We start from the raw sequence: 12279 nt of genomic DNA, 5'->3' as shown, positions 1-12279 counted from the left end.
CAATATAAATCGACAACATCGCAAAAACTATGATAGAAAATGAGTTACGAAAATGGATAACCTAAATTGTTAACTTAATTATTAAATCGAGAAATAATATTTTAAAAAATATAAAAAATAACATAAATCTGATCACGATCACGATAATGTATGACCTAAATTGTTAAACTTAACTATTTAACTCAACTCTGAATCGGTATTTTAGAATATATTAGGTTGATAAAAAATTTCACAACTCCTTAATTTTCTCAAACTAAAAACAATATATTAGGTTGACCAATACAATCTTAGTGGAACTAAATCATAAAAAAGATACTAGTGTGAGTGGTAATAACAACATATAGTGTGATTTAGAGAAGATGTCCGTTAAACATATTTGAAAAATTGAAATAAAGAACACACACGTTACATTTATTGTTTGAAGAGTAAAATAAAAATCCAACAACAAGAAAGAAAGAAGAGAACGAAAAACCATAGGGTTTGAAAATAAACTTGTTGAGTCCGCCTTTTATGTTTGAACAGATTCACCACCCACCTTAACGTCCCCACTCTCACAACGTTTCGCTTTCTTCTTCTTCATCTTCTTCTTCCGTTTCGATTCTTTCTATCAACACTGTTAATCTTTTTATTATATATATTCTTCAATAAACTACCTTGTGTTTGGATCTGAAGATGCGAATTGCGGATTTCTTTATACTTCTTGGTATCAAATTCAGTTTGGTGAGTTTTTGTTTCTCTGCATTTGCCCTAATTGTTTTTTGAATTTGATTCGGGTTTTTATGCTTTCCAGTGACGAATTTACGGAATCTCAGTTTGTGATAACTCAAATTTGAATATTTGTGTTTTCGTTTGTTCAGTTTTTAGGTTTTAGACAGCGTTGACTAATCTCAGTTACTTTAGAAGCTTTATAATCTAGCTATCTGGATTCTGGTGTATGAGTTGAAGTATTAGCACTTGAGAAATTTATTAGGATTAATTTTTTTTTTTTTATTGTTGGGATTGATTTTTCAGGTGAATTAGAATGTTGGGTTGTTTTGGATTTGATTAGTGTGTTTTATTTAGTTGCTGTGGTTTTTTTGTTTTTGTTGTTGCAGGAGTTTGATCTTGCTGCTCTATAGAGGGAGTGTAATTATAATGATTTGTGGTAGAGTGGGAATTGGGGTATGCTTTTGTACTTGTTTGCTGGAAAATTATGGACGGTGACCGAAAAATGGCCGTTCCTCATGTTGATGGGTCTGCTGATGGTGCTCAGAAACTTAAAGCAGCATTGCACGGGTAATTCATAAAAGTCTGCTATGTGTTTCATTTTCTTTTACTTCATTGCAATCAATGATGGGGTTAAGGAGGTTTTTGCTAATTGTTAAGAATCTATTTGTAGGAGGACTACTGGTCCTACTAGGCGTTCTACAAAAGGGCAATGGACTCCTGAGGAGGTGATGTTTTGGATACTTGAACAACATAGTTAATCTTTCTTAAGTTTGAGTAATGATTTAACTTTTAATATTCTTCTTCTTCTTCTTCTTCAGGACGAGACATTGCGGAAGGCTGTTGAACGTTTCCAAGGAAAAAATTGGAAAAAAATAGGTAGCATATTGATGTTTCAACTTATTCATTATTATTATATGTATGTATATGAAATGAAATTATTCTTTACCTATCACCACTGGAAGGGACTAGTTTTTTTGAAATGAACATTGCATGTGTCCATACTTAAATTATATGTGTCCATACTTAAATTATATGCCTCCAAGGAGTTTCCTCAGTTACATGTTGGTAGTCTTAATTGCATCAGTTTAAATGAAGTAAAAACTTTGTAATGTTGGGGTGTGATTTTTTGTATTGAATGTCTGATGTAAAGAACATAAAACCAATCTTTAGATCCTCAAAACTTGTTTTGTAGTCTACTCTCATATTTCGCCAGCCTTTTCTTTTTCGTGGGTTCATTTTTCTACATGTTAATCTTCTTAAAGCAGTGTTTAGCTTATGCAACTTTGTTTTTATACATTTTGTTTCATAACTTGTCTAATTGCTACTTATATATGTCTGAAGCGGAGTGTTTCAAGGATAGAACTGATGTACAATGCTTACATAGGTGGCAGAAAGTGTTGAATCCCGAGCTTGTTAAAGGGCCATGGTCTAAAGAGGTAGTCTATATCTCCCTTTTATGTTGTGTGTTAATATCTCTACATGTAGAAGTGGTTCTTTATCTTTTAGTTCTTACCTTAACTATCTATAAACCAGTAACTGCTATTAGAGCTTCTTTGAGACTGTTAGCTACATTTCGATCCTTGGGTTCCTCATTATTTTGATGTGGCCTTGGGTTATATCAACTTTCTTGTTATATATATCTACTAATCCAAATATGTAAATAGGAAGATGAAGTGATGATTGAATTGGTGAACAAAATTGGGCCTAAAAAGTGGTCAACTATCGCACAACATTTACCTGGGCGTATCGGGAAGCAATGTCGAGAAAGGTATGGGTGTTGGATTTCTCTAATTCTTTCATATATTTTCAAAGTATCTTTTGCTTACAATTATTTTTCCCTATTGGGATTATTTATCCTTATAACCTTATTAGATTAGCAGGAGAATATCGTATGAGATTTATAGTTGTATCTTTAGAAGATCTTAGAGTATCTTTATTCTTATAGCCTTGTCAGCGAGTACCTAGAAAGTATCCCCAAATGTCACTATTTTGTCTATATGATATTTTCAGTTTTTAAACTTGAGTTGTCCTTCATTTGTTTTCCTTCTTCCCTATTGAGTTTTGTAAGTTTCCATGCAATTGTATATATTTTGTTTGTTTTTGCAAATGAATCTTTCCGCTAATCTCTTAAGAGTGGACTCTGGCAAGAACTTTGGAATGCATTGAGGAAGAGAGCCATTCCAAATTTACGAATCTAAATCTACCTTCCATGTGATCAGCGTTAGATAGAATCACCGGCTCAACTTGTTGACAACGTAAGAAAAAGCTATCGCCGTCCAATTACAGTGAAATTGAGTGCAAGGCTAGAAAAGCTGATTCGGGAACTGACCTTGCCAGAACATTGTTGAATGGTGGTACTTAAATCCGAGGAGTTTCATCAGAATTTGGTGGAGGAAGGGAATGAGGTGGATGTTCGGTGACATTGATAAAATAGCTAGTTACCATACTAGATTTTAGGGAAATAAAAGTTTAATTCTGCATTGAAACTGTGAAAACGATTCTTACACTGCAGAGCAGTTACAGTTCTGTATTTATTGAGAAGCCTAGGGCCCCAGCTAACTGAGGTAGTTACCTAGCAGAGACTAACTGCATGACTGCTAAGCAAAGATAAATAAAATATACAACCAGATGTTGAGTACTAGAGAAGACCCTCACATGATTAATATTTAATGCTTTTCCTGTTCTCTTTTGTTCACAAATCATATTCTAGGAACTATTTTGAAGTATATTTGGGGGGATGGTTCTCATTTTCGTTAGTATATTTTGTAAAATCTTATTAGGTGGCATAATCATCTTAATCCTGCTATAAACAAAGAAGCATGGACACAGGAAGAGGAGTTGGCTCTAATACGAGCTCATCAAATTTATGGGAATAAATGGGCAGAATTAACGAAGTTTTTGCCTGGAAGGTAAGTTCATATTTGATTATATTTCTATTGAGAAGATGTAACATGCTTGACTTCCATCTGCGGTCATAGGTCTTAATCATGTATGTTCTGGGACTGATTTCATCAGATACCAAAGTACTGCAGGTTCTGGTTTGATAAAAACTCAATACAAATCTTTTAATTTTAACTTAGTACTGCAGGAGATCCAGATGGTGTCATCAATGCCTGTTTTTCCCATGTCAAATTCTTCTAGTTATTCTGTCTTCTGCTTATCTGCATACTTTTAGTTTTGGTGACGTACTTGTACTTTAATGGAAACAGGACAGACAATGCTATTAAAAACCACTGGAACAGTTCTGTCAAAAAGAAATTGGATTCTTACTTGGCATCGGGCTTACTTACTCAGCTGCAGTCTGCACCTCATGATGGAAATCCAAGTCAATCAATGGCTACAACATCTTCAAGGGTGCAATGTAATGCAGATGATAGCGTTCTTCAGGGGACTGAAGGAGATGAAGGTTTAGAGTGTAGCCATGAGTCAGCTAATGCTCTCCATTTTCCATCCACTAGAGAGATGACCAGTGTTGACTTGCAAACTGTTGGGGGAGAATGTAGTCTTGGGACGGATCATAGTCCAAGTCAAGCATCCTGTTCAGAGCCATATTACATATCAATTGATGACACTACTACATGCATCCCAGAAATTGCTCATCACGAAGCATGTTCTTCTGAATTCAATGAACAATTCTCTCATGAACCTGGGAATTCCATAAATGAGGATTGCCAGTATAATTTACATTCCTTACCCAATATTTCATCAATAGACTTAGGGAAGGACTCCTCCCAGTTGCAAAGAGATTATATGGAATCTACAGGTCCTAGTGGAATACGAGACTTGGCGAATGCTTCAATGCCCATGGAAACTACAGCTACAGATGCTGCTAAACCAGATCATATGCTGATATCTGATGATGAATGTTGCAGAGCCCTATTTCCAGAGGCAAATAATGATATATGTTTTATCCCAGGAGATTATATTAAAGATGTTGATACTGTTGAATTTTCTGGTCAACCCCCATTTGTTTGTCAATCATGTCATTTTCAGATTTCCGAAAATTGTGAAACCTCAACTCTGCCATTAACTTGCCCTCAGTGTTCTAATAATTTTAAAGGGATGACATCCTCCCAATCTACTCGACCTGTACATTCCGCTGAGCCTGAGGATCAGCAGTTTGTTTCCAGTGCACCTGATAACTTCACTTATGCCATTGACATGCCCATTTCTCCTTGTATTGATGCTACAGATGGTGCAGTAATGCGAGATGTTAAGCAAACCTGTTATCCAACAGATGAAAGGCCAAACATGCACACAGAAAAGGAGGGCAAGGGAGCACTGTGTTATGAACCTCCTCGTTTTCCGAGCATGGATATTCCTTTCTTGAGCTGTGATCTTGTACAATCTGGGGGTGATATGCAGCAAGAATTTAGTCCTCTGGGTATCCGCCAGTTTATGATGTCGTCTATGAACTGTCTGACTCCATCAAGGTTGTGGGACTCCCCTTCTCGTGATGATAGTCCAGAAGCATTATTGAAAAGTGCAGCTAAAACTTTTACGGGTACACCATCAATATTAAAAAAACGACGCCGAGATTTGTTATCCCCACTTTCCGATAAAAGAATTGGCAAGAAACTTGAGACTGAGATGACATCCTCTTTGTCCAAAGCCTTTTCTAGTTTGGAAGCAGATATACTCTCTCCATCTTCATTGCAAAAGCAAAACTCTGAGGCTCCAGTTTTTGACGACGATAAAGAAAATTATGGACAAGCTGATAAAGGTAAACAAGTAGAGGAGATAATTAAATCTGCAGTTTTGGAAGAAAAGATGTCCCAAAGAGATGCTCTTGACAGTAATTCTCCTGGTAAGGTTAAGCAGCAACCTTTTGATGTTGATTCTAAAATGAAGATTGATGCTACTACTGCTGTTGAGATTGTAAGTACTATGTACAGTTTATTTTCTCTTGTAATTGCTTGTATTCTGGAATTACTTCTCCACCTGTCCCCGCTCCCTCTTATTTATTTGTTCTGTTTATCAGGTGCAACAATCTTCTAGAGTTTTGTCTGAACATGATAGGAACGACCTTTCATTATATTCATCTGATGAAGTTGGTGTTAGTGACAGAGTTCTAGGTTCTAGTGTTATAATTCCCAGAAATATGAACAATAGGAGCTCGGAAATTGCTCCAAACCAGAGCATTCCTTCAAAACCATCTTCTGAGAGTCAACGCTCAAGATTTAGCTCTCCTTGTGTTCGTGCAAAGGAGCATGAAAATCTTACAGTTTCTGTTACTACTCGTGCAAAAGCTCCAGAGGAGAGTTCGGGGGATCAAAGTAAAAATGATGGAGGATTTGAAACATGTAACCTGTAATGTTCTTTAAATTTCTTGTTATTGATACCAATTTGGTACTTCGTAACAGTTCTATTTTAACTTGAATTATTACCAATGCTCATACTGTTTCTAACTATCTGCTTCTTTGATGGTAGATTTGGTGGAACACCTTTCAGGAAAGGTTTTGAATCGCCTTCTGCATGGAAATCTCCTTGGCTCAGGAATACTTTTCTCTGTAGCCCAAATGCTGAAATTACAATTGAGGTGCTTTAGGTTCTGTTGGATAATTACTGTAATGATCTTGAAGTATATTTTGATTTTGACTTGCCGAAATACTTTAAACATATTTTCTCAGGATTTTGGATTTTTCAAAAGCCCTGGAGGTGATAGAAGCTATGATGCTATTGGATTGTTAAAAGAAGTTGGTGAACAAACTGCTGCTACATATGAAAATGCACAGGAGATTTTGAATAATGATACTCCTAAAGCATTACCTAAAGGCACAGCAGGAGATGACAAGAATTGCGACGACGAAAATAATGATTCTAACAATGCAAACAATTCTAAATTGGCTTCAAATGCTTTGGTAAGTTGAATTTAATGATCATCCTCCAAGAAAGATAATGTCTGATAAACCTCACTTTTGCCAATACCCCTTATAGCTTAATATGATTTTTTTCCTCAGGTTGAGCGCCGCGTACTCGACTTTAGTGAATGTGGATCACCTGATAAGAATGATAGCAGCAAATCGTCAGCTAGTCAGCCATGAAGCTTGTCAAGCATTTTGTCACATTTGTTGAAGGATTGTAGATAGTCCATTATCAATCAGGCTTCAGTTGTAACAATTACAGCTGTCATTGTCAAGCATATATGTGTGTATGTACCATTTGTAAGATTAGTTCTTTGTTTTCAGTTACTACATTGATAAGACTGAATTTGTAATTGACATCAAATGCACCCTGTCATATAACAATTCTTGTTTTGAGAAAATTACAATGAAATTAAATGATTGGCCTTTTCTCATGAATCATTTTCGGTGACACGTGTCATCTTCCCGTACTTAGACAGAAGCACCTAAAAATAGAGGAATGGGAATTCTCCGTCAAAATTATGCCGCTAAATATAAGATTTTTTTAGAGTTGTTTTATTTCAAAACCTAAATTTCATATCATAGTAAATTACTAAATAAAATACTCCTCCCATATCATATTTGACACTTTCATTATTATTATCTTAATTATTCTTGTCTATAGTAATAGTCTAATTATATAACTAAGGAACTATCATTTTATTTCTATTTTTATTTTTATAGTATTAATAGTAAATTAGTAATCAAAGGAAACAAAGAAATAATTTGAGCAGGTTCGATGTCATTTTCATCATCGTCACTAGGGCTGTTATCGGTCCGGTTCGGTTCGGATAATTGATATCCCGATTCATGGACCGAAAACTTATCCGGGTAAACCGGAACCGGTCCAGCACAGTGATGGATAAATTTTTGGACCGAAACCGATCCAACAATTTTGGGTAACCGAAGACCGAACCGAATTAGATCTTTTTTAATAAAATAACCGAAATCGGATCGTTGTTGTTGATCGGGTAACCGGACCACCCGATACACAAAAAAAAATTAATGAAATTTCATGTTTATTTATGGGTTTCCAAACTGTACATGAAATGAAACTAATGATTTTACATATGAAATTAACAAGCAGCATTTCATAATCACTTATATAATATTCCAACTTATATAATATACCAAGACAAATATTAATGTTTTGATAAGAGGCTACCAAAGATAATTGTATCAAAAATACATGAGGTTTCAAAATGACAACCAGCAGCAGCATTTCAAAATGATAAGTCAAAGTAAACTCAAAAGATCATTACATTTCATAATGCCTCAGAACAATCTCATCATTGGCATTGTATTCAAGTTTCAGCAGCAGTAGATGAAACACCCAAATCTTCACCAAAATGATATGTCAAAGGTTCATCTTGTGGCTCCTCAAGCTACAACACAAATTTGAAAAGTATTAGTTAAGATAGAATAATAATAAACATGTATTAGTTAGAATTGAAAGAAGACATGAAAAATAAACTTACAATAGAAGCAATGCACCCTTCTTTATTCCATATTTCTCCTTCACCCAATCACCTCCACAAAGCACCATTTCAACTGTCTTAGTTTTCATAAAAGATCTTTTCGGATCAATAATCCTTTTCCCAGCACTAAAAGTTGCTTCTGAAGCAACAGTAGTAACTGGAACAGTTAGGATATCCTTTGCCAATTTACTAAGAACATGATATTTGGCCTCATTTCCCATCCACCAAGTTAAAGCATCAAATTTAGCATTAGGGGGAACTTTCAAAGGAGGCTCCTCAAAATATAATTCAAGGTCAGATTTGGAATTATTACCCACAACAGTTTCTAAAAACATTTCAAAGTTCCTCCTTCCCAATCCAGAAGTAGATCCTACTTCTGGAGATTCAGATGCAGCAGTAGGGGTAGTTGCATCATTGGTTCCATAGGAATCTTGATACAATTGGAAGAGGGTACTTAAATTTTCAGACAACTGTTGTTGATATGTATCTGATTGAGTGGGATTTGGATACAAAAAGGGGTATACCCATTTGATGAAGATCATCTTATACCTATTGCATAAAATAAAGTATAAGGTAACAACAATGGCCTCAGAATAATTCATTAGGAAAGACAACATTAACAATTAATGACCTCAGAATTATTGTTCATCATTGGCAGCATTAACAATTAATGAGGTAACAGAATAGGCCACAACCCCAACTAAAGTCACCAAGAGGTAACAGAATAGGCCTCAGAATCTTGAATTCTAATAATGCAGATCAAGAAAACATGTCATCATAGGCACTATTAAACCACAACTAGCAAGGCAACTTAAATGAGAAAATAGGCACTATTAAGTCACAACTCACTAATATGCATATCAACAAAACAATCCATCATAGGCCTCAGGTAATCATAATTCATACAATTCAAGAAAAGATTTCATCATAGGCACTATTAAACCACAAGTCCACAACCAGCAAGGCAACTTAAATGAGCCTATCAAGAACAGGATTACAGGATCCATCATATACCTCAGGTAATCATAAATAATTCATACAATTCAAGAAAAGATTACATCATAGGCAGGCAGTAGGCACTATTAAACCACAACTAGCAGCAAGGCAACTTAATAAGACACAATTAAGTCACAACTCACTACTATACATATCAATAACAGGATACTAATCATGCACCAGATAATAATCATTCATATCAAGATCAGAGAATAATAATCATGCCTCAGATAATAATCATACTGTTAGAACAAGATGTGTTCTGATCAATATTCTTAGTTTTGATGATAACAAGGATATGAATTTTGTGTGAGATAATGTGGTACTCTAATACATTGCAATTTCCCTTTCAGGAAATATATAAAGAGTATGCACAAATCAGCGCTCAGAAGCTTTGTCTCAGAAGGTTCAGCATGCAACATCAGAACATGGTCTGGCAAGACATCAGAAGATGGTCAAGGCAGAATCAGAACATGGGTCTATGGAAGCATCAGAAGAACTTGAGATCAGAAGCAGAAGCACTGAAGTTCTCATGGTATCACGCTCAGAAGCACTTCAAGGTCAGAAGACAAGAAGATGCTATGCACCAAGCTGTTTGACTCTGATGATATTCAAACGTTGTATACACAAACATCAGATCAGAAGAAAGTACAGGTGGCAGGCTACGCTGACTGACAAAAGGAACGTTGGAAGCTATTAAAGGCAACGTCAGTAGACACAGCGTGAACAAGGCTCGAGGTAGTTGACAAAAGCGTGAAACATTAAATGCAATGCTGTACGGAATACGCAAAGCATTAAATGCTCCCAACGGTCATCTTCTCAAGTGCCTATAAATATGAAGTTCTGATGAGAAGCAAGGTTACCAATCCTGAACAAACTTATTCTGAAAAACTTGCTGAAACGCTGTTCAACTCAAAGCTCAGAAACTTCATCTTCATCAAAGCTCACTACATTGCTGTTGTAATATATTAGTGAGATTAAGCTTAAACTTTAAGAGAAATATCACTGTTGTGATTATAGCTTTTCAGAAGCATTTGTAATACTCTTAGAATTGATTACATTAATTTGTAAGTAACTAGGGTGATCAAGTGTTGATCAGGATACTCTAGGAAGTCTTAGCTTGTGTCTAAGCAGTTGTAATTAGAGTGATCACGTGGTGGTCAGGATACTCTAAGAAAGTCTTAGCTTGTGTCTAAGCATTTGTTCCTAGAGTGATCAGGTTGTGATCAGGATACTCTAGAAGACTTAGTCGTGGGCTAAGTGGAAAACCATTGTAATCTGTTGCGATTAGTGGATTAAATCCTCAGGTGAGGTAAATCACTCTGTGGGGGTGGACTGGAGTAGTTTAGTTAACAACGAACCAGGATAAAAATAACTGTGCAAATTGTTTTTATCGTTCAAGTTTTTAAGACTACACTTATTCAAACCCCCCCTTTCTAAGTGTTTTTCTGTCCTTCACATACATCATAGGCTAAGATGTTCATACCTTGGATCAAGAACTGCACCAATAGAAATCAATGTATTAGACTCTGACCAATACTTGTCATATTTCAACTTCATTTCACTAGCAAGGGCCTGCAACTGAGGATTATGTGAGATTCTTGAAGCATTATCAAGTAAAACCTTCACTCTGTAAAGCTCAGACAAAAACAGATTAGCAGTAGGGTAAGATGTGCCACTAATAATTGATGTCACATCAGCAAAAACCTCCAAAAACTTGCAAATATCATGAACATCTTCCCAATCATTTGCATCAGGCAAAAAACTGAGAAATGCACCATTTTCCTCAGCATATCTAGGCCACACTTCTCTGTAATGGTATGCAGTAGACAACATCAACCAAGTTGAGTTCCACCTAGTCTTTGTATCCAACACTTGCATTCTGCCTTCAAGTTGCAACTCATCAACAATCTTTTTGAATGATTTGCATCTTGTTTCAGAATTGAGCAAGTATTTGACACCATTTCTTATCTTATCAACAAACACCTTAATCATATCAAGCCCATCCTGCACCAACAGATTTAAGATGTGTGCACAACACCTTACATGAAATAACTTACCACCTAAGGGTAAATTTCTCCTACCAGAATAATCCCTCTTCAACCTAGCAATGCAATTATCATTGGCATTGGCATTATCAACAGAAATAGATGCTACCTTATCCCTTATTCCCCAATCATCCATTACCTTTATCAATTCCCTGCACAAAACCTCTCCAGAATATGGTGGTGGCACATTCTTAAAAGATAAAACTCTTTTATGAAGTTGCCATTTTGAATCAATGAAATGACCAGTCACAGTCATATAGCCTATCCTCTGTTCACCAGACCACCACAAGTCAGTGGTGAGACTGACCCTATTAATCAAAGCCATAGACCTTTTCATTTTAATTCTCTCAGCCTCATAAAATGTCTCACAATCAAACTTAACCTGTTGCCTAGTAATCTTTTTGTACCATGGATAAATCTCTTTTAGAAACTCATTAAAAATAACACATTCCATAACAGAAAAAGGAAATTCATGACCTAAAATCATGTGTGCTGCAATTTCTCTAACCCTAGCATGATTATATGTCCAAGTAGCTAAACTAGGAGTATTATCACCTATGTTTAATCTAGACTGAGCAAACTCTTTCTCATTATTTCCTTTCAACCTTAACCTTCTCTGAATACAAGCATCTAAATGTTTCTTACCATTAGAGGTACTCTTCCACTTTGAATCATATGTGTAAAGCTTTCCACACCATCTGCACTTCCACTTCTTAATGCCATCTGGACCTACAATCAGCACCATTTCAGAATGAACAACAGATTTTTTGGGACGAGGAGCTCTACCATCAACATTTCTCTGACTCTGGGAACTCTGAGCTTGGGCAACTTGAGGGGTTGAAGCATCAGTGTTTGTGTTTGTAGTATTTTGAGTAGGGGTCTGAGTAGTAGTATTATCAGTGGGGTTGATTTGAGTAGTTGTATCACTCGGAACTGGAACCTCCATATCCATCAACTCACCAATCTCTAAATTACCTCCATCCGTTGTCTCCTCTTCCCCGATGTCACCAAGCAACAACTCAATATCAATAAGATCATCCACCATTGTTGGAGGAGTCAATGATGAATCTTGAAACGACATGGAAGAAAATACAAAGAATTAAACAATAATATAATAGTAAACTGTAACAAAACTCAACAACAGAA

General features: G+C 35.9%; 2 protein-coding genes across 2 annotated transcripts; one reads left to right on the top strand and one right to left on the bottom strand.

The window, feature by feature from the left end:
- The first annotated feature begins 384 nt into the window (after positions 1-384).
- Positions 385-7067, top strand: LOC131596092 (transcription factor MYB3R-1-like). Its single transcript, XM_058868651.1, has 12 exons — positions 385-720; positions 1095-1275; positions 1379-1433; positions 1527-1584; positions 2050-2144; positions 2373-2476; positions 3489-3617; positions 3918-5586; positions 5690-6018; positions 6139-6247; positions 6339-6569; positions 6669-7067. The coding sequence occupies exons 2-12, from the start codon at positions 1193-1195 to the stop codon at positions 6750-6752; spliced, it is 2946 nt and encodes a 981-aa protein (XP_058724634.1). The 5' UTR covers positions 385-720; positions 1095-1192; the 3' UTR covers positions 6753-7067.
- An 848-nt stretch (positions 7068-7915) lies between these two features.
- Positions 7916-12214, bottom strand: LOC131598382 (zinc finger BED domain-containing protein RICESLEEPER 1-like). Its single transcript, XM_058870993.1, has 3 exons — positions 10572-12214; positions 8134-8638; positions 7916-7996 (listed from the first exon to the last, which is right to left on the bottom strand). The coding sequence occupies exons 1-3, from the start codon at positions 12212-12214 to the stop codon at positions 7916-7918; spliced, it is 2229 nt and encodes a 742-aa protein (XP_058726976.1).
- Between the last annotated feature and the right edge of the window lie 65 nt (positions 12215-12279).

The sequence above is a fragment of the Vicia villosa genome, linkage group LG4 (assembly GCF_029867415.1).
Source record: "Vicia villosa cultivar HV-30 ecotype Madison, WI linkage group LG4, Vvil1.0, whole genome shotgun sequence".
NCBI lineage: Eukaryota > Viridiplantae > Streptophyta > Magnoliopsida > Fabales > Fabaceae > Vicia > Vicia villosa.
Note: the sequence above shows the minus strand (reverse complement) of the source record. Positions and strands in the feature narration are given on the sequence as shown.